General features: G+C 37.4%; 1 protein-coding gene across 4 annotated transcripts; it reads left to right on the forward strand.

Annotated features, from left to right (window-relative positions):
• Positions 1-910: 910 nt before the first annotated feature.
• On the forward strand, positions 911-18,557 carry LOC122179417 (protein-glutamine gamma-glutamyltransferase 5-like). 4 transcript variants are annotated; one of them, XM_042870273.1, is made up of 15 exons: positions 911-1,403; positions 2,523-2,576; positions 3,668-4,307; positions 6,794-6,973; positions 7,273-7,515; positions 8,438-8,556; positions 8,938-9,066; positions 9,300-9,477; positions 10,387-10,519; positions 11,477-11,580; positions 11,688-11,930; positions 12,614-12,940; positions 13,892-14,049; positions 14,320-14,453; positions 15,419-18,557. In XM_042870273.1, the coding sequence occupies exons 3-15, from the start codon at positions 4,301-4,303 to the stop codon at positions 17,091-17,093; spliced, it is 3,630 nt and encodes a 1,209-aa protein (XP_042726207.1). In that variant the 5' UTR covers positions 911-1,403; positions 2,523-2,576; positions 3,668-4,300; the 3' UTR covers positions 17,094-18,557. The 4 variants fall into 4 exon arrangements, with proteins under 4 accessions (XP_042726207.1, XP_042726206.1, XP_042726205.1 ...); XM_042870272.1 differs by lacking the exon at positions 911-1,403 and adding an exon at positions 2,132-2,150; XM_042870271.1 differs by lacking the exons at positions 911-1,403; positions 2,523-2,576 and having other exon boundaries at positions 3,600-4,307.
• The last annotated feature ends 4,655 nt before the right edge of the window (positions 18,558-23,212 follow it).

Genomic DNA, 23,212 nt, shown 5'->3' on the forward strand with positions numbered 1-23,212 from the left:
GGAAGAGGCCAACACCCACCTCGCCACAACCTCCTTTCAGGTTGTAGAGGACAATAACATCTCCCCTGTGCCTCCTCTTCTCTAGACTGATCAATTCCAGTTCCTCAGCCACTCCTCATAAGACTTGTTTCCCAAACCCTTCACAGCTTAGATTCCTTTGTTTGGACATGCTTCAGGGTCTCGATGTCTTTCTCGTCATGAGGAACTCCCGCGAACTAGCTCAGATGGGAGCTCAGGTGGGAGCTGCCTTGAAGTTCTTGGTTTCTCCATATGAGGACTGGCGGTTTTGTTATTTCAGAAACCACCTATAATTATTTAATGCTACTAATTTCCTCCAGCTTTTAGAAAGACAAAGGTGCTGGGTGCATCTTAAAACACGCTTGATTCTTGTCTAGGGCTTCATTTGAAACATTTCTTACTCCGAACTCATCTATAAATAGAGTGTTGTAATACTTGTTCATGCTCAACAGAGTAGCAGCCAGTGCTTTCGGGTTCCTTAATGAAAGGGATCCCCATTGCAAAGTGACACATAACTTTTAAGAAACTTGTGGGTAAGTGCTGTTAAAGAGTTCATGTTCTTGAAAAATTACTGCCCTTGCAATATGAAGCTTCTAAAGATCGGATGTACTGTATGTGGATTCCTAACAAATTTATGCTTATTTTAGGGTTACCTTATGGCATACAATTGTTTTTCTCCCTATTCCCTTTCTCAAATATTCCTGAAGCCTTGGCAGCAAATACTGATACCAGCTAATTACTTCCTCAAATATTCCTACTTTGCAGGTAACATTTTCTTCTGTCACTTCTTTCTGAAAAAGTGTAAGCTCATTAAGTTAAGTTTAAAGTGAACTCCATTATTAATTAGGTGCACACCTTATAAATAAGGTAATCAAATCAATACAATTATAAGGCTAGTGCAGTAGAGGGAACTTTAGGGCCGTGCACTGACATGTCCTCAGGCTGAGTAGCTAAAACATCTTGTAACCACTGTAGTTGTGTCAGTATCCCACTGGACAATACTTTCACCAAAACACTTTATTTATCACATTTCACATGTATTCTTCCCTTTATCCCCTGTTCAGCCATCATTTTGTATTCCTTTTTCTTGAAAGGATGTCTTAGATACTTGATTGCTGTGACTTCACTCTTGTGTTCAAATATATTAATGATACTGTGAGAATGCATCAGTGCTGTTCACAGGTGATCCTTTTGTGATTGCAATGTCCTCTTCGTCAATTCTTGCTCTTTCCTAGCGGCATAATTGGCAATTGAAAGCAATGAAGATTCCTGAGCCATAGCAGGCACACCACTTGACTTTTTCAATGCTCAGCATGTCATTCTACCCCAATGCATGTCATATATTTTTGAAACTATTACAAAAGACAAGTGCAGTCCATTCTATGGTAAGTAGCAATTACTCCATGTATTAAGAAATCCTCTCAAAACCATAAATTTATAGATACTTGTACAGAGCCAAGATGTTTAGAGAAATTTAATAGCCACTTCCTGAAATTAAGCTATTTAGACTAAAACCTCATTAATGTTCTATTAATCTGTAGAATTTCCAGGCCTGCATTGAGCCTGCAGACTTCTTTGTGCATTTTAGGAGGCTGTTGGATGTATAATAAAAAACTGTGGTGATGTGGAGAGGACAGCTTGCATGAAGGGAAAGACATGGAAGCAAAGAAAAAAAGCATGCTGTCCTGGGACTAATGGACTGTTGGCGTTAGCTTGGTGCTCCTTGCTGCTGGGCAGGGAGGGAAGCTGTTTCTGTTCAGAAGGAGACTAAGCTCCCTGAGAAGTCAGCAATTAGGGCACATCAGCTATTTAGAGAGGCCATAAGCTGGGTGGCAAAACCTTTCTGTAATGCATATCACTATTTCCTGTTAGTGTTCAGTCTCCCACAGCCCTTTCTTTAGGTCAGTGGCCCTGTTGCCTCAATGATCTCGCTCCAACTCATTTGATGCAAGGCTTGGAAAGCAAGAGGGATAAAAACAGACTGAGAGCGCCTAGATGGCTAGTATGCTATGATTTTTTACCTTGTTAAAGATTCTTACTCTAGGCACTTGGGACTCAGGCTTGAGTGAGAAGACCAACCAGTTTGTTAGCTGTGAGCTGGCAGTAGAAATTGGATGCCATTGCAAGTGCAGGTAGGCAAGAGCCTGGGCATCTGGGAGACTGATATTGGGCTGGGTATCTGTACAGCGATTCTTCAGAGACAGATAGGCACCAAAGCAGTTTCAAGGATCCAAACAAGCATACTTACTACAGCTAGTGACTCATGTCCATACAGAAAGTTCAGCTTCTGATTCAGTGTTTTATTATTTTAAACTCTTAATTAAATCTCTTTGAACCTACAGGTGCAACAACTTAGTGAAGCTTATTTGTTTTCTTTTATTTGTCACAGGCTTTCATTTACCAAAAAAAAATATAGACAGGCAATTGAACTACGAGAGGTATCTGAGGGGATTTTAATATATTTTTGGAAAGTGTAACCTGCTTTGGATATTTTCTACTTATAGGCCTGGGACTATCATTTTGTCACCTGAAAAGATGCATCAAGATCAGTTTTCCTGGTAAATAGACCATAGTATAGTTATATATTTTAAAGTAGATGCTCATTGAAAGACTGGAAAACTTCTATTCCTATTTTACTGGTTGATTTAAAATTGATTATGTGTTTACATCTATATCATGTTCTAATATAGCTAAATAATTTCTTATGGAATAGTGTTGTTTTTTTTGTCAAATGACAAATATTAAGGAAAAGATATTTGGTATCGTTATAACAGTTTTGAGATACGTACTTTTTCTTGATTAATGAAATATATATTAAGGATTCTCATATATTTTCATAGCTGCCAGTGAGATAGCCAAACATTTACACATTTCAAATATGAGGACGTTGATTATTATATTGACTTACTAATGAATCCATCATAATAATTTCAACAACTCTTGTCCAGAATAACTGCTGGTACACAGATTCTTTGCTGTAGTTTCTATGAAATTATTTCACTATACATGAGCTTAACTTATGCTTACTAATTGTTTCATGATAAGTTAGGCTGTTTCATTCTTAAGGAACTGACTAGAATCCAGCTAGAATCCAGGCAGTTATCCAAATCACCAAACTTCAGTCATTCTGTAATTTTCCTATCAATTAATTGTTCTTGTTCTTTATTTTTTTTTTTTTTATCCAAATTAGCATAACTTCATCTGGAGGGATTTTAGTAGTATTTCATGGATTTAATTTTCAGAGTGAAAAGCATAAGGAGGATAAGAAACAATTGTTAAAAATGCTCATTCTTGTTTTAGTAGAGGAAATTTAAATCCATCTCTCCTATTTGCAAGCTGATGCCCTCATCATTGAGTAAGCAGAGAGAACAGTCTTGTTTTGTATTCTTGTATTAAATATGTCTGGGATGTAAATAAAACAATTTACTTTGTATCAAAATATGTAAATGTTTTCTGTTCACGGAAGCTCTTGGAAAATTTCAGATGCTTTTCAGAACTTTTGGGGAAGGAAAGAGTAAAGGAACAAGCTGAGAAACTGTGTACTTTCAAGTAAATATGCACAAAGCATAAATAAATTCTGTAGCTTTTAGATTAAACTTTAATGTCCACTTCAAAAACGTTTAATGCAGCTCCTCTGTTTCTTTTACAGTTCGCTTGAAAAGTTTGCAACCGTTTTTTATACTGTGATCTCCACTTAGAGGTAGAGTAGAGTACCCAGACTTTCTGGAAGCTGGCATTTTTGTTTATATTATAATAAAAATGTCCACTAGAGTTTTAATAAAGAGAGTTTAAATTCAGCTTGAGTCCAGTGCTCTTCACTGTTTTCCTATGGGTGTCTGAAGGTGTCTGGCCATTGGGTGCTGAGACTTGTGGGAATTGTGAATGGCTAAAAATTACAGCTTGTGCTGAAATGTGTTCAGAATCACCCTGGTCTTGAAATATTTTTGAGACACTCCGAGCTGTGACATGTTGAGAGTTCCATGCTACAGGTGAAGTACAAAATCTCTCCTTCCCTTCAGCCACAGGACTCTCCCTAATAATGCTGGAAGTGAAAATGAATCATTTATGAGCATCAGTAGACACATGGGTGGGGCGTCTTTGTAAACTGGTATTTTGTTGATGCAATAAGTGTGACAGCCTTTTAGTTGTGAATATAAATGTTACTGAGAGGAAATTAGGTTGGTTCGCAGAGGAGATCAGGCAGACTTTTCGGTGCTTCTTGCTGAGGAGCAGGTACCTCTGTCACTGCTGCGCTTCAGATACCAGTACATGTAGAAGGAAAATGGAAGGTGAGTGCTTCAAAACTTTACTATCACTTGACTCAGGACTGAGAATGGAAATAATTAGTCAGCTGTGGGTATATAATAAAAAGTTACCTACTACTGCTACTGAACCAAGCCAAGAAAATACTCCTATGGTTTAGACTTTTTTATATATGAGAACTTAGAAAAAGAGCAACTGCTGGGAAAAGAAGAGAAAAAAAAAAAAAAGAAAAAAAAAAAAAAAACACCCCTTTTTCCTAAAATAGAAAATCTATTAAGAAAAAAAAAAAAAAGGAAAAAATTATGGAGAAAAACTAGTGAAACAGCCTTCTGTGAGAATGAAAAATAGTATATTTTACTTCCAGCATAAAACACAAAGTTCTACTTTCCACTACTCTGGTGCTAGGATCAACTATTTCACAAGTTTATCTGAAGTACAGTTTCTGGAATTAATGCCAAATGTGAATTGATAGAGAGAACTGGGTGACTGGTATTAAGGGTTTCTATCACAGAACAAAAACCTAACTGAGATATGAAATTGATTAGCCTTCAGTATTTTCTCTGAGCTGACTTTGCTAAAGAAGGCTTCTTTGTGATCCATTTGTGATAATTAACTCTGATAAGTAACCTGTGGGCTGACTTTAGACAACATCTTTGGGAACATGTAATATCCCAGCTCCCTGATGTTCCAGTTTAGCTGGATTCATGAGTCAATGAAATGTAGTTGTCTTGTTCTATAAAACCCTCCAGAGGATAGGTGAGGATCTATTAGGTTCTTTCAGTCAGCATTCATGACCACAGGAATTCGTCATGTGTGCTGTAAGCACTTCTAATCTTTTCTGTTCAACCAGAACACTTTGCTAATGAGACAGCTCTCATTAAGATACAAGATTTTCAGTGATTCTGTTACTCTTTCTTGTTCAGCAGGTATGATGCACTCATGCACCACAGTGAAGCAATGCATTTCCCTGTGGGTGTTTTTTTGTTGTTGTTTGGGGCTTTTTGGAGCGGGTGTTTTTTTTGTTGTTGTTTTTTCATATGGTTTGAATAGTGTGCATTCTTTCACTTTGGCAATGCCTATGTTGCTTTCTTTGTTGATTTTTGCTGAAAAGCTAAGTGACCAATTCAGTATCAAAATCAATGGTGAATGAAATATCTAATGATTTTGTTTTAAGGAAAAAAATCAATTTTTTCTCCCCCAGACCTTCCTTCTCCAATTCATTTCAATTATGATTTACTTCAGGATATGATGCTGATAAATCCCACTGGATTGTGTTAGAAGTACCCATGTTCCACAGACTTAGCTTTAAGTCTTCTTGTATGTGAATACATCCTTGATTCCATGTGGGAAAAATGAGTCTGTTCAACTTAGTGCCAATTTACCTACAGAAGTTAGTTTGCTTGTTCTGCAACTTCAGCAGACCAAACTTTACCTTTCAGAATTAAAATAGCATCCAAGTCTTTGTAGTTCATTGAGCTCAATTTTTGAAACTGCTGAGAATTTTTGGCTCCCCTAGTCTCCAATTAGCCTGAAACATTTTTGAAAATCACATGTTCTATGTAAATAAGTAAAAACGAATGTTGCCACCCATCCTTCTGGCACCAGATCATAATTACCCCTAGGAAATGACTGATATCTGGACAGGATGCCTGAGATGGGTGATACAAGATTTTTGTCAAGACAATCTTAGCATTTGAAATAGGCTGTCAGTAATTTTTAAAAACCATAATTTGTGAATATCTCCTTCTCCATTCATTTCCTCAAAGATGTCTTGATTTGGGTAATAAAATGAGTGCATCCAAACTTTTTATGATTCAGAGAAATATAGATAGAAACATGTACATATGCATGCCCATTCAATATTACTTGAAACTTGGGGGGTGATATTTATTCATATTTTTTCATAATTGATTTGGAGTACCATTTAATCTTTCAAATACATGTATTTCTGATTTTCATTTATTCCGTTTATTATTTTATTACTTGTATAAATGCCAACTCTCAATTGATGGCATGTAAAAAAAGTTTGCTGTTTAGCTGTGGTTGAAATATAATATAAATTCTATTTTAGAAGGTGGGATATTGTCAGTTAGTGAGACTATTACGATACAAAACCAATCTTTTGAGTAGAGATACAAAAAACAACCTTTGACATTAGTTATTTATAAAGCGCAGAGGTGCTATAGAAAAGAAGTGAAACTTGTAGCACAGCTTTATAAATCAAAGCGTTATACAAGTTTCTACCTGCAAGCAAAGGAAGCAGTGAACTTCTAAGGACACTTTTATGAATGTGTATCTCATTATATAGTTTTGCAGCGTTGCTGAAATTTGAACAAACTCTTTACTGTTTTTGTTTGTTTGTTTGTTTGTTTTTATCAAAGCTATTATCTCTTTCATCTTTATCTCTTTATCTCCTGTTTCACACAATCTTGACCTCATCCTGTGATGAGGTCATCATCAGAGCATCTCATTTGTCATTTTTTTCCTTTATGTTTCTTCCTCCATCTTGCAGTCATTGAACTTGGAGATGTTGACCTGAACTGTCCTTCCAACTGCCAAATTCATAACACCCATTTCTTCGGAACTGACAGACAGATAATAAGGAGAGGGCAAGCCTTCAACTTCTATGCAAGTTTCCATAATCGGGAATGGGATGATTCCGTGGATCAGGCTACTTTCACCGTGGAGACAGGTAGTCACTTCCAAAATCTCTATAGGTTTTCTCAGCCATTTTCTGCTATGTTATATTTACCATAGTCTTCAGTGATAAATACTATCTGCTCATTCACTATCTATGTGAACAGCAGACAGTCCTCTAGCTCTGGCGGTGCTTCTACTGTGTAAAGTTTTCTCACTCTGTAAGAAAGTGACAAGTGAAAAAGAAATCCATGTTTGGGAGTTTTGCATTGCAAATGATTGCTAAACAAATTACTTATCTTTTGCATGTGCTTTGTTTACCCTGATTGAAGATGTTTTTATTTTCCTGAATAGGCCTCAGGCCTTGCGAGTCAAATGAGACGAAATGCACCTTCCCAATGGGTAGATGTTTAGATCAAACCTGCTGGAGTGCTTCCTACAAAACTCATCAGCCAAAATGCATCAACATCAGTGTGTTTCCTCCCTCCAATGCCTGCCTTGGCCGTTACATTCTCAACATGCAGATCACTTCTTGTGGTCATACATACCAGCGTTGTCTTGGAGATTTTTATGTCCTTTTTAACCCATGGTGTGCAGGTGAGAAATCCTGTGATATTGAGGTAGTTTTAAGAGAAATGCTAGTGCTGAGTAAAACTGCTGAAAATATGAATTACTTAAGTGGTGAATAAAGGATAGAATCACAGAAAGCATATGAAACAGAGAGCAATTTACTTTTGTGTGCTTGTTTTTTTTTCCTCCTGAATTGAATGTTCGAAGTTGTCTTAAGCCAGTGTTTTGATTTGGCTACAGCAGAGATGATGTAGTATAATTTTTTTTTCTCCACTTTTGCAATAGCTTGGCAGGAAAAGAGGCAATGTGTACAAACTGAAACAAAACAAATTCCACCAGGAAACACCTTTTACTGTGCAGGTGACTGAAGTAGGTTGCCCAGAGAGGTTGTAAAGTCTCCCTCCGTGGAGACAGAGATATTTAAAAGCCATCTGGACATGGTTTTAGGTAACCAGCTCTACCTGTCCCTTGTTAAGCAGAGAGTTGGTCGGATAATTTCCAGAGATCCCTTGCAATCTCAGCTACTCCATGATTCTCTGAAATCTGAGATATCACCACACAATAATACCATACAGATATGAATGAAATTCTGTAAGTCCAGTCTGAGTGGCAACAAACTGTGGAATTTGTAGAACCTTGCCAAAATAATTACATGGCAAATATTTATATTGTCCATTGATTTGATCAGAATTACACACCCAACTCTAGCTGCACAATGCTTTACTCCTAGAACTGCTTAGTATGAAGAAAATTTACAAGTCTGTGATTTGCGTGTATCACAGAAAAGTGAGACCTAATAAAGGGAAAATAAAGTAGTAAATAAAAATGGATTTAACAGGATTAAAAATATACGTTTACAACAAATAGGAAAAGAAAGAACTTCCAGTGAAATAGATATAGAAGAGTTAAAAAAGAACCTATAATCTGATAGATCTTGCATTTTTTCCAGATGACCCTGTATACCTGGACAATCAGGCCCAAAGAGAAGAATATATTCTCAACGAACATGGCATACTGTATGAAGGAGTTCATAAACATATTACCTCTAGACCATGGCACTTTGGACAGGTACATTTTTAAGATTTGTTCAGAAGCAGCCATCCACATATGTACAAATGAAATATTATCTATATTTTTTCAGATATATATGCTGATTGTGTGCAAATTGTTGCTGTAGGCAAAACAACTGCAAGGATGCCTTGAAAAAAGAGAAGCAGAAAATTGTGCATGTGAATGAAAAATGATTCCATTAATTAAAAATAAGCAAACCCTAATATGATTTTAAAAGAGATATATTTGAAATATATATATTTCATATTTGAAATTCCTTCAAAGATTTGATTTTAGAAGATGATACTGGAGAGGAGAAGACAAAAACTGCAGTACTGACCAGAAGTATACCTTTTCAATGTTAGAGTATCATGTCTATCTTAACTTCTCTTTCGGCAGTTTGAAGATGGGATTCTGGACATCTGCTTAAAGATTTTAGACATGGGTGCAAGTTATCATCATGGTTCTGATCGAGACCATTGTTGGCGCAATGACCCTGTGCACGTCAGCATGGTGGTAAACCACATGGTAAGATCTAACGGTGCAAGATCTCTTAATAGATGTGATCGCACTGCATTTTTTTTTAATAGAAAGATAAATTGCACTATAATTTAGCACAGCAAAGAAAATCCTTTTTTTGTGCTTAGATGCACAGGAAAAATTAACTTGTAACATTGATCTTCAATATTTCTGTGAGATGCTTAGAGAGCAAAGAGATGGCCCAGTACTTGAAAAGATTGCCTTTCTTTTTCTCTTTTTAGATAAGCAGCCATACCACTAACAGTATCATGAAGATTCCAGAAAACAATGATTACCTGAAGGGAACGAAACCATTTTCCTGGAATGGAAGCGTCCCTATCCTTCAGCAGTGGTACAACGGTAGATGCAGACCTGTCAGATATGGGTACTGTGGGTCTCTAGCTTCAGTAATGTGCACAGGTATATTTCAGCCTGCTTTTACCTATCTATCCAAAACGGGAGAAAGAAAACTGGATCAGAAAACGCTGATCCCAAAACTACTGCAAGCATATTACTCATAAATGTTTTACTAGAAATGAAATTGAGTATTTTATCTTCCTTTGATATGGAATGTCTGCCTTCATAGTGTTTATTATAAACCTGCTGCTTTCCTATAAGCTGTGAAGATCAAAAAAAATGATACTGTCTTTTCTTGGATCCTTATGGAAAGTAACTCTCACTACTGCATCTTTTATTAAAACACGGAGCAAATGCAGCTTCATGGAAGCAAAAATTTATCCTTAGAAGAGGCTTGAGGGATGACTAAAAACACAGATTATGAACAAGATCTCTAGCACTGTCTTCTACAAAACATAAAAGCAGTAATCTACAGTCTTTTTACGCTACAAGTGAGGAGGCAACAGTAAGCTGTATGATAAAGATGGGAAAAAAAATTAAAACATTACAGTATTTGCTTATTGAACATGTTTCTGCAATGAAGAAAATTAGGTTGATGCTCTACAAGCAAATCTATAAACACCACACTCTGTTTGTCATAGGCATGGACATTTTTATTGGTGTTTTATTAATGCAGGATCTCAAAATATTTCTGAATTTACAGCAGCTATTGTTTGTTTGTTTCTTTGTTTGTTTTTTAAATCTGCAAGAGTAACAAGCCATTCCTTCCTGGTAGGGTTTTTTAAAATTACTTTTCAGACACTAACAAGAAGTTTTGAAAACAGAATCACTACATCAAATATTACCTCATATACACTGTGTACATATACATTGCAACATATGATGGCAAAGTAGAATATGGGAGAGTCATTTATAAAATAAGTAAAGGACATTACTATTTATAATGACTTATGAAGACTTTTTTCCTTATAGTGATGAGGTGTTTGGGAATTCCAAGCCGTGTTGTCACGAACTTCTGTTTTCCATGCTCTAATGAGAATCCTCTTGGTATCAATGAGATTTTTGACTGTACAGGAAAAAACCTCTGTGGCAAGGACAAGCTATGGTAAGTAAGAAATAAATAATAAGCTCCTTTGGTTTTGTCAAAAACTAAGTGATAGAAAGACTAGTGTAAATCTAGCAGTTTGGAGTATCTATTTCTTTGATGTAGCATAGCTGATCATTTCCTATCAATGCATTTCAAAAGCATACAATTACTGAAGAGGCACACTTTTGAGAATTGATGCTACCTGCTTATACTTTCAGTTGAAACAAGAAGCCATCTCTCTTAGCAGTAAAAATACAAAGTAGATCATGAAATGGAAATCGTTATCATTAGTAACAATCACTTAGTTGAGATTTAAGTTGTCTTTCTGAGGTTTCTTAGTGTGGATTGCTTCATTCTTGTTAATGTTTTGATTCATGTTCATGTAACTACAACATTACAATTCAGCTCAACGGTATTTCTTTTCACCCTTGGCCTGCAAGTTCATAGTTTTAACTGTACTTGAATTTTGCTTGTATCTAAGTTTCATCCATAAGAACTTTCAATGTGTTTTTCTTTTTTTGACCTTTCCCATGTGAAAAAGATAAGATCAAACCGAAATGCCAAAGCAGTGAGGATCCCATTATAGCAGTTAAATCTTAAGGATTTGTTCTTTGTTAATCTATTAAAAAGCCTAGGACAGTGTGTGCTTTTTCTCTAAAGAATCAGGTAGAAAACAATAGGAAAATAGACTATTTAAACAAAAGAACTGTGCTGATACATTCTAAAAAGAAAAAAGAAAAAAAAAGGGCTATAAAAAGCTTGTTTTTCAAGCAGATCTGCAGGTTCTTGGTACAAATTTTCATTCTTAGGTATATAAAGAAAAGCAAATAACTCCTGTCCCCTGATGTCATTACCAGTGCTAAGGCAGAACTATTAATTTGCTTAGAAAATTCTCTCTGATATGGTCTTCCTCCATAGCAAAGCACGGAAAATAACAATGAGATGATTTTAATCCTATATTCCTACATTCTACAGGCGGTACCACTGCTGGAATGAATCTTGGATGGCTCGTAGAGATCTAAATCAATGTTGTGGTGATTGGCAGTGTCTGGATCCAACACCTTTGGAAACAGGCAGAGGTAACTGAAAGTTTGCTATAATTGTTAGCTTTTCATCAGCTTATGTTTCTGAGTTTCTGTACAACTCAAGTTACATCCTGCTATAATATTATTATTTGCTGGCTTAGGCTCAGCTTGCAGTGGTCCTACTTGGGTTCGAAGCATCAGAGAAGGAGACCTGGACTTGGACTACGATGGTCATTACATGTTCTCTCGGCTGAACTCAAACTATGCTGGATGGCTTTCTCAAAACAATGCCAAAAAAACAAAAGTTTTCTGTGACACTTGGCCATGTGGACAACAACTAATTACCAAGAGTGTTGGCAGTGAGCAATTTGAAGACATCACTGGGAATTACAAGTATGAGCTAGGTATGATGAATTGTCATTGATGGGATTAGAGGATATTTATAATGCTAATCAAAACTATCAATATAATTTGTAATTACTAGAACTATCTAAAAAAATTATTTATTTATTAACATATTGAGAAAGTGGAAGATGTCTTTCTCTTCATACAATATCTAAGCATATTTAGATGAATAAAACCAAACAAATAGCAGTTATTTCCATTTAATCCCGTTGCTCTTGTGCACATGCTTTGGTCTCACCTGTATTCTAGTTTTGAATATTAGTGGATTTTAGATAATCTAAAAGACTTAGATTCTTTTAAAATCAAGATTAACTTGCTTTGCTTCATACGCACTTCCATGTCAGACGCCATTTTTTTGGATTGCCCTTCAGCTGCCATTTGTCCCATGGCAACAAAATATAACAGGATATTGATGGTAAGGTTCAACCTCTACTGCCATACCACATCTGCCTCTGACACTGTGGGCTAACATCATGAAACAGGAGGCATTACTTTTAGAGGCCTTCAATTCTTCTGTGAACTCAGACTACAGTAGTTTGTGGTTTCATTTTCTGTTGCATTTTTTTCTGTGCCAGACTACTACATTATGTTTCAGGAAAGAAGAGGAATAAATTTCATTATGTTTATTATTTAGGCAGATATGACTTCCAGTGGACTCATTATCATATATCTCCTTCAACAGGTTCTGTGAAAAGCAAAGAAGCCTATTATCGAGCTTACAGAAGAATTCACCCAGGGTACTGCAATGCTTCCAACTGTCATATAGACAGAGAGTTATCATCTCTGAAAAACCCATTTTTGAGTGATAGTGGTATTAACACAAGGCTAAAGATGGCTAACTGCCCAATGTATGGTGAAGATGTCCAACTGCTCTGGTTGCTTGAAAATTTGCGTAGTGAACCCAAAAACCTGAAGTTTAATTTGTGTGCACAGATAATAACATACAATGGTTGCCCAATGGATCAATTTTGGAAAGATAGTGTGACCGTTGCATTAGGTCCAAGGGAAGGTAAGAAGGTGGATTTGTCTACTGTTCTTCTGTCCTCTCTTCTTTTCTGGAGACAGATAGCTTCTTTTGAGGGTTAGTGGAGACTTCTAAGTGCTGGTAAGAAATGAAATTAATATGCTATTAAATACTGACAGGCAAATTGTCTTAGAGCAATCAATTATGAATCACTGCTATGCTACATACAGAGTAACAGGCTAATTGTAGTCCTTGCCTAATTTCTCTAGGTTTAAAGATACTGATGATCATTTTAAGTTCAAATCTATATGATATATTCAACACACAAATGAATTGGTTGTGTTTATAATAGGTTTATCATAAACAGGGACTTGGATCTTGACAATGTTTGAGGTCCATTCTAACCTAAGGCATTCTATGATTTATAGATTTCCTTTGGCCAGAATATATTAGCCAGAGTAAAACATGTAATTTGAGCACTGAATTGATTATTTCCAGACACATTGGATGCTGGGGAGTGCAAAGTCATGTTACAGCATAAGCAGTTGTTTCAACAGTTATGTCTTGTTTTTCACAGCGAAGAAAGACCCCTCTACTTAAGTCACTTATCACTTATCACTATAAGAAGTTTTGTTCCTGATATTTATATTCTCCTTTATCAACCTCTAATTCGCCTATATTGCAATTACTGCTTTAAGAATTACACTGGAATTAAAGTTCCAAAATTAAAATAAATAAACATTTCTTTGTAACTGCACTAGTATAGTTATAGTTATAATAATTAAAATATAGTTATAATAATTAAAAAGAGTGCAGCTATATGATGAAAGCACCAAAAAAGATTTCCTAAGCCAGGAAAATTTATGTCTTATTTCAAAAATGCTGCAACAACTCAGTTTTTAATTAAACTATTGTCACTGCTACTTAAACTTCATGAGTAAGGAAAGTACAAATATTAGACAAATTAATAATAATAATGATCATCTTTTTCTGTAGTGAAAAAAATTCCACTGTGTGTATCATATAGTCAATATGGACCTTATCTCAATGATCACAACATTATGAAAGTGGTTGCTGTCTCAGATCCAGAGTGTGGAGAAGTTCTGATGGTGAGCAGAGATATCGTGATCAACAGGCCACCTGTTATTGTTAAGGTAAAGAGCTTTAATTGTGAGCTTTGTGACCTAAGGAACATTTAGGGATTTTTTATTGTCTGCTTCCTAGGTATAATGCAGAGAAATGTCTTGGTTCTTTTGTTTTTTTAGCAGGATCATTGTGATTTTATATTTACTTAGAGTGAAGCCTAGAGAAAGAAGGGGGAATAATCTCTGCTTTTGATCTCATTTATTTAACTTCATGCTAATTTTTTTAGGATGTATATGCCTATATATCTATATTTATATATATTTTTTTCTTTTAACTAGCTATTGAGTCAGCCTAGGCTGAAAGTACCATGTACAGCAGAGATCTCCTTCTGCAATCCTCTCCAGGAAGATATGAAGAACTGCATAATGACTTTAGAAGGCTGTGGTTTATTCAAAGAGCCAATGACCATTGAGTAAGATCATAAATTATTTAAATGGGGTAATATTAAGAGTTCACTGAGGTCTATTAGGTCAGCAGATTTTTGAGGAAGATGATAATTCTTACATTTCTTGTGTGTAGGACCTGAACAGGACTATATGCTCCTTACTACTTTGAAATTCCATTAGAAAACTCACTCCTCCTGAAATGATTGGAGTATTTAGAATTAGTAATATATAATGCTGCTTCATTTTCACTACAATTTAATCTGTGCAAGTTAAAAATTTCTATCTGAAGGGGAATGCACTGTTTTCTTCATAAGCGATTTTAGCTATGTACCCCAGCCCTTATAATAGCACTGAGTTTACAAAGAACTCCTCTAAATATTCATGAACTCATATCATATGCGTAAACAATTAGAAAAAGACAGTGAAAAACAGCAGTGTGCATTCTAAGCTCACAACATGTTAATCACAGGAAAGTGCAAATTTCCAGTATGCTCTAACGTCCTAAGGAAGAGGAGCTGTTCATTAATATGCATTGCTCTTCTTCATGACAAGGACAACTGACAGAAGTATGACTAGTTTCAAGGGGAAGCAATTAGAAATTCTTCTCGCTGAATGATAATGAACTCAATGCCACAGAACTCCCTGATCCAACTTAGATGACTGGAAAAGGGAAGAAGCAAATACATCTTTGAGGTAGAAGGATGCTATGTTTTTGAAGAATTAAAGAATCTTACATATTCACAGAGAGTATCATGAATGGGTTTACAGCTCCAGAACTGACTATGGGAGTTTTCCATGGGGTAGAAGTAACCAATCCCTTTTTGAGACAGAAGGAAATGGTTACTGCTCTACTCAGAAAGATTTTTGGGGAGCAAGGCAAGAAGAGCAAACTGGTCATAGCAAATCAGAGCTAATAATGTGAGGTTATCTTCAAGTGCTTCAGGTCTCTGAGCTTTTTAGGATCCTAATTCTTTCCCTCCTGTTGGTGCAGTTTGGGAACGCTGGCTTCCAATCAGCAGGCACGGACCATCGTGGAGTTCACACCATACAGGTTGGGCAGCCACCGGCTCCTAGCCAACCTTGGGTGCCACAAGTTTGCCTACTGCAAAGGATGTGCCAAGGCTGAAGTGTGTAACCACGTGGGGCAGAACAGCTCCCTGCCTGTGAACCAGAATGGGTCACTGCCGGTCTGTGAGAACGGGTCCCTGCCTGTTAATAGCTCTGGGGTGGCCCCTGCAGGGGAGCCTGGGCTCAACTCCACATGTGAATACATATGTATCCCTGTGTGCAACCCAAACTGCAATCCTGGGGGACCACCTGTGTTCGACTTTGTGTACCTTCCTGCAGGCCATCCCTTATGCAACTCCATCGGCAATCCAGGCTTCAACCCAAACTTCAATGCTATGTTTGACCCTGGGTGTGATCCTGGCTTCCGTGTTATATGTGAGACTGTGCCTCCTGCTACATGTACCCAGATGCCTCCAACAGTGTACAGCTCCATGCCTGTCACAACATCCAACCCTGCAGGCCCCCCTATGCCTCATGTCGTGTTTGAGACGGGGTCTGCTCCTACACAGCAACCTGGAGGCGGAGGGGGGCCCATGCCTTATTCTGTCTCTGTCCCAGCAAACAATGCGGTGAGTGCCCTGTTGACCCACTTCATGGCTGGCTCCAGTCCTACCACAGCAACCCAGGGAATTCCCACCCATCTGCCATCACACCCTGTGTGCTCTCCAGTCGCCCATGCTGTCGGCAGTTCCATGCCACCGCCAGCAGCCATTACAGTGCCTGCGGCCTCCCTCTCTCATGTTGTTTGTGGCTCTGCACCCTCTCCCATTGCCCAGCCTCTCTGTGGCTCTATAGCCACCCTACCACCCCAGCCCCTGAACACCCCAGTAGCCCATGCTGTGTGCTCCCCAGCCCCTTGCCCTGCGGCTTCTCCACTGCCCCGTGCTGCACGTAGCTCTACTCCTGTGGGGCTACACGTGGCAGGCTCCCCAGCCCCCCGCCCTGTGGGACCCCCAGCAGCCCACTCACTGTGCTCCCCAGCCTCCCGTCCTGTGGGACCCCCGGCAGCCCACTCACTGTGCTCCCCTGCCTCCATCTCAGTAGGAGCTACAGGAGTCCGCTCTGTGAGCTCACCAACCCCTTGCCCCGAAGACTCATCGGCCACTTGCTACACATCCCCCCCAACTCCTCAGCCTCTGGCAGCTGCCACTGCCCGCTCCCTCTGCAACCCTTCCTCTCATTCCATCTCCCGGGTCGTTAGCACCCCGGGGTCTCGCTCTGTCTGTGGCGCTCAGTGGGGACCTTCGTGTAACACCACCACTACCACCACCACCCGCTCAGGCTCCCTGTCCATGTGGCCTCCAACTTCCCGCTCAACATGGAACCTCACGGGGTGCTCAAGCTACATCCCCTTCTCCCGTGGCTCCTACAACACGCTCTCAGGCCCTCCCTATAGCTCCCTGTCTCGATCCTTCAACACTTTGTCCCGCTCAGCCTACAATACCCTGCCCCGCTCTACCTCTCCCTCTGCCTATGCCACCCTGCCGCGCTCCACCTTGCGCCCAACTGGCAGTGCTCTGACCCGCTCTGGGGCCCATACCCCTTGGAGCTCCAATAACAGGAGCACTCTCTCTTACTTCAAACGCAAATATCTGTAATTGAGAGCAATCTGCTGGGGAAGAACCAAAGCGAGTTAACTACAGCCTGCACACAGGTGCTTTGACAAAAGGTTAGAAAAAGGATGATGGAGATCTGCCTGCATAGTCCCGAATATTTATCCATGCAGTTGAGATGTGTTGGAAAGCAGGCTGCTAGCCAACAGCCAAGAGGTGCATGTGATACAATGTCCATTTTCCTTGAGATATGGTCCGGTGGAACTGACAAATGAACGTGCTCTCCCCTGGAACCTTAGTGACAACAGTAGTACATTGCAGGTAATCGGACTAGATTGCTCAGTCAGGCTCTTTTATAAATGATCTGCTTTCACTCTCTCTCTTCTTGATTTCCTGCACTGTGTATTTCTCAAATCTCCCTGGCTACAGCCCTCTTAGCAAATCCGTCTCCCTGCATAAGATGCACTTTTCTTAGTTCTGCTATCACAGCAATGATTGCAGAGTCACCTGCCCAACACCCCTTGGCCCTCCAGTCCTGATATTGTCTTGACTGAGATCAGTTCTGCATGCAGTCAGATTTCCTCAGTTTTGAGGCAATGAGAACTGTGGAGGTAATGAAACAACTAAATTGGAGGAAATCAACCTGAGTGCTCAAGAAAACAAAACAAAACAAAAGGGCAATTATAATAGATCTGGTATTACTATTCTATATATATTACTGGTTCAGCATCAGGACAAAAGGCCAGAGTAGAAAAGCTCAATGAATGTCTAATGCCAATTTATTGGCTTTCACAGCTGTTTTTCTACAGCATATCTCAAATTTTTCTCTTATATATTGCAGCATTTAACCCCATGGGAAATTCTCTAATTTCAAGCCTGTGCTTTTGTTATTCAATACAGCTTTTGTTTTTGAGAACTTTTGTTGACAGACTGAAATTAGAGAAGGAGGCATCCTTTCTTTCCAACACCCAGCCCTCCCAAATGAACAATTAAATGAAAGAAAATGTATTAAAACTTATTTGGTTAATTGGTATGATTTCAGTGCTAACCTTCTCCCACTTTTTCTAGGATCAAAATAACATATTCTCATAAAAGAACTGTCCTCAAATTTTGCCTTTCCTTTGTCTGTTCTTCACAAGAGCTTTGGGTTTGCTGACACATCTCCCATCCCTCCATTGTTTTCCTCTATTGCTCCATTAGTAGCAAGCATTAGTGGGGTCTTCTGGTAAAATAATTTTGCTGGTACTGTAGAATTTTCAGTAATGTAGCAGTAGTATCTCAGTAGTTCACACACTTATGCTTTGTGATGAGATTGAGCTATGGGAAATTTGAAAAGATGCGGTGTCAAATGCTAGCTATGAATGTATCAGCTGTGTCAATTACTTAATTCTGAGTATGGTAGAAATCTTTGCCTGGAAACTGTAGTGCAGTGGTCACAGTCCTGTGACTTGTTTTTTACACAATTTCATTTGCTGACAATACATTTGCCTGACAATAAAAATAGAAATTTAGAAGGAAAAAATAATAATGTAATTGTCTTTGTGGTATTTGGTTACTTTCTGGTTTGTTGTTGTTGTTTTCTTGTAATAACTTTTCAGACTTGGGGGAAAATTTCTCCAGATGCACTTCAGTGTGAAATTTTCTTTCCATTCTGTGTCCTTTTTCTTCATGTCAAGTCCAAAAGCAAGGCTGCAAAATAGGTTCTGAAGTTAAAAGAAATTCTTATTTTACCTTAAATACTCATTCTGGTATTTAGAGAAAAAAACAAAAAACAAAACAGAAACAAAACAAAACAAAAACAAACAAAAAAGCCATCCTTATTCAGTAAAGATTTCAGCTTTTAGATTTTCCCTTTGCTTTCATGATTTGCAAAATTTGTCATCCACAGTGGGGCCAAACTGAACAAAACAAGGTGTAAGAATTTGTTTCTTCATGCTGATAGTAATTTGCAATGACATCATTATGGAATACCACTTCACATCTGTTTTCCTAGTCATGTTTCAATGATCTTTAAGGTCTTTTCGAACCTGAGCATCTCTATGATTCCACGATTCTTATTTTTCTCTTTTACAAGAAGGAGCATGAATCCATGTGCCAGGAATTCCAAAGATTTGTTCCCAACCTTTCAATGTCACTAGACTCTTCAATGTTTGCAAACTTTACTCCCCAACCCTTTTTGCTATACATGCTAAACCATATTTTTTTTGAAAATATAGCGAGTTCATTATAACTAGAGCCACAGAAGATAAAAGAAATCTTTCAAAGTTCAAAATGATTCTAATACTTACAAAATTATCTACAGTGTGTTAGTAACAGGCTTCAGTCTCCTAGGAAGGTCAATTTCACTGCTACATTCGATTCAGGGAAAGAACAAAACAAACAAAATATACCAAAAATTGTATACCAATAACTTCTGCAATGCAATCTGATAGTGAATTCCTCTAGTGAAGAGGAAGCATGACAGCTACCATCCTCAGATATTGAATACAGTAAGAATAGTTTTCAAATATTCAGGAGAATATTTCTAATTTTAAACTCAATTCAGACATTTTACTTAAATGCTTGAGCAAAATTTATTCACTTGTTTTTTAGGTCAGTGTAGATGAAAAAAATGCTATTTCCTGCACATCATTGTAGTTGTCCCATCTATGTTTTAGGAGTACTGGAATTTATTTTTGTGCAAAATTAAAGTAGGCTTGTACATCTAGAGTTCGATATTTTCCGTTTTCAATCCTAACAGTTCATTAGACTTTTACAAATCTTTTTCTTTCTTTTTTAAGATGAAAAGTTATGAAGCTGTAAGTTAACTGTTTCAAACTTTAAATGCTTAACATTTATGCCTATTTTGACATTTGCTGGTGACAAACCATAAAATACCTGAGTGAAATGTGATTTATTTTTATATATCCCATCACTTGCAAGAAAAATATTGAAATTTATAACTCAATGAACCAATTTCCTACTGAGCATTAGTTGTAGACATAAATCAAACTTGACATATTGTATCAGACAAGAAGATTAAATTAGGGAAACACTATATTCATTTTGCTTAGTGCTAAAAGCAAACAAAATCTTTTAGAATATATATGCCATGAAGTGTATAAAAATATACAAATGAAAGATGTTGATGATGAAAAGATGTGAGAATATTCAAAATGCAAAAGAAAGTAACGTTTTTTAATTTTCTTTTTGTTCAGCAGTAATTTCATGTCATCTGCAGTACATTTCCATTATATTTGAATTTCCAAAGCTCTATATTTTTATATTGCATATGGAGAAATATTTTCAAATGGAAAGTCTATGAATCTTTAAAGATCTTCCCTTATAATAGAAGGGAATCCTACCCAAACACTTCACAGGCATCCAAATTCTTTGCTTCTTTTGATGTCTCAAATGGGAGGAATTACTTCCACATCTTTGCATATTCTTCCTTGTTAAAGCTTTTGAATTCTTTGGTCTTAAATGGCAAGTTATGTTATAAACGCACATTTATGCTCATTTGTATTGGATAATTATCTGGTTCTGTGACTAACATGGGAATAAGTTGTGCAAAGGAGACTATGCAGAACCGAAAACTATTCCAAACCCAAGCATCAAATCCTGTGCACATATATAGCTGAAGCCTTCATTGCAATTCTGTTTCTCTTTTATAGTAATATAGTTTGCAATCACATTCATTTGGAATTTTTATCTACTTCTTTGAGTTATGCTAACTGGCCACACCTAAAAAACTTTTCACCTAATCTTCTTTTTTTTTTTTTTCCTGTTCTCTTTCCTTGAGAAAAGTTGGATTTGATGGCTCTTAGTAGATTGCATTGGCTCTTTGAGCAATCTGTACTTTTGCATATATTCGCTTCCAGCCTTCACATATCTAAACTACCCATGTTCCTAAGACACATATCTGGTACAAATGTTCTATCAAGGCTAGTTGGTTTGAATAAAGAACATTCACTTGTATGAATCAGTTACAAAAATTAATAAGACGAAATAGTATCTGGAAAGCTTGGAGTTATCTGCAAAGAAAGGAAGACCTTTACTGTGTAAAGAAATGTTACCACCATGCACCACTTCCTTTCAGAAAATCTCTTTTGTGATTCTGGTGTTCTCTGATTACTTGTTCTGAATATTAAATCCTAAAATTTTATTCAAGCTATGACAGTATTTCATGTTAACTTTAATTAGAAATATATAAATGTTGATGTTTGAGATAAATATTACCATGAATCCTTGCTGCTTCAATATATTAAAATACGCCAGTAAACCCAATCCATCATCCACAGCAGTCTCTGAGTCTATAGCTCAGACAGAGGATATTAACCCTGACCTATAAATACTCTATAATTCTGGCTCAGCTAAATGTAGCCTCTTCATCTTCTAATTTTTGCTTATCTTCTAATTTCATTTTGACCTTTTTTGGCCTTATTCCTTTTCCATGGAGGTGGAAAAATTAGAATAGGTAGAAGCTGCTCAGATGCAAACATCATCAAAATCACTGCAGCAGCTTTCAGCAGACATTTCAATCTCTAATAGGGAATTCTGCCTTCAGAGCACACACATTGTAACAGAGAGAATGCTGAGGTTTTTGTAATGATCTTGTTTCTTTCCTTTAGGTGATCTCAGTTGATTATAAAATAGCATGAGTCATTAGGGGTCCCAACTGAACATTAGCAGAATACTAACACACACATTTCTGCATCGCTAATGGAGGCCATTTGCCAAGGACAGTCCCGGTACAGAAGGAATGATAAACAGGCTTCACTGATCTATAATAACTTTACAGAGAAACTTCATAAAACTACGTACAGTTGACTCAAATATTATAGATCAAGTATGAATGAGATATAGGAGTGTTATCCAGTACACAGTGCAAAAGCTGGGCATTAAATGACCAAAATAACAATTCTGATTTTTATGTATTCAGCTCAATCCTGAAAAGATTCAAACTGAAGAATGTTTACCATTTCTTTATAAATCTCAAGATGCCTAAATTGATCCTATAGAGCTCTTTAAGCCAAATCAAGGCTCAGAAACCAGCTATTCACCACTGTGTTCAGAATATGGATAACAGAAGCAGAGCCACAAAATTTTGAAGTGGATTTTATTATTTGCATTTTATTTATTGTTTAATATTTACCTATAATGTGAAGTGCAAGCTCAGCTCTAAGCTAGACCCAAATTCTAGGAATTGTATGCGCAACTAATTAGATGGTTTATCCACCTGTTAATGGATTCACTTTCCCTGTTGTTTTTTTTTTCATTTTTTTTCAGCTATAAAAGAAGGGTGTTGTTTTTTCTCTTCATCTTTACAAAATGGACAGTCAGACTGACAGGAAACTTCTGCCTGTCTGTCTTGGGAGAGCATTTCTGGGGATGAAGGGCACAGTCATCTTCAGTAAGAGAAGAATTAAATACGAAACAGTTTCTTTCATGGGGATGTTCCAAAGGCTTCATGACGATTGTACTTTAAAAGAAAAGTTTAGCCTTATTCTGCTGATTCTCAAAAGAATGGTTGCTACTTCTCCTCTGAGTGAGGTGCATAATCCCCATAGCGCAGATTTGTTACACATGCAGGTTTGCTAAATGTTTTCTTCTCGTCTCTCTCTAGACAGGTGAATCCATACAGTTCTGGCTAGCTGTCAGTACTTGTTGGTTCCTAATCTGGGTCAGCAACCTGCACAATTTTAATGTCGCATTGTTCCCATAAAACACATTCCCAAGAAGGGTGAGAAGTGAGCTTATGTAATTCACTTTTTTTTTTTTTGTACTGGGGAAAAAGATCAGGTTTTTATTTATTCAACCTTGTAGTATGAAATAACTGAGAAATTCACATAGTACAAATGAAGATACAGAAGGGAGATAGTCCAAATCTCTCACCATGGAATGGCATATCTATTGAACATTTTCCTTTATAAGCCATGGCAACTCTGAAATGATTAAACTTTCACTTATCCTGTTATGAAGATGGGAAACTTGACACCAACTTGAACAGGAGTCAGCAGCATGACTTTCCCACTAAGAATGTTAATGGCATTCTTGGCTGCATTCATCAAAGTACGAAGATCTTCCACTCGGTATTGTTGAGGTTGCAGTTGGAGCACTGTGCCCAGTTCTGGGCCCCCTAGTACATGATTCTGTGAATCATGTGTCTACTGGAAGATTTAGTT

This window comes from Lagopus leucura, unplaced genomic scaffold, assembly GCF_019238085.1.
Source record: "Lagopus leucura isolate 7727_CA_CO unplaced genomic scaffold, USGS_WTPT01 Super-Scaffold_100002, whole genome shotgun sequence".
Taxonomy (NCBI): domain Eukaryota; kingdom Metazoa; phylum Chordata; class Aves; order Galliformes; family Phasianidae; genus Lagopus; species Lagopus leucura.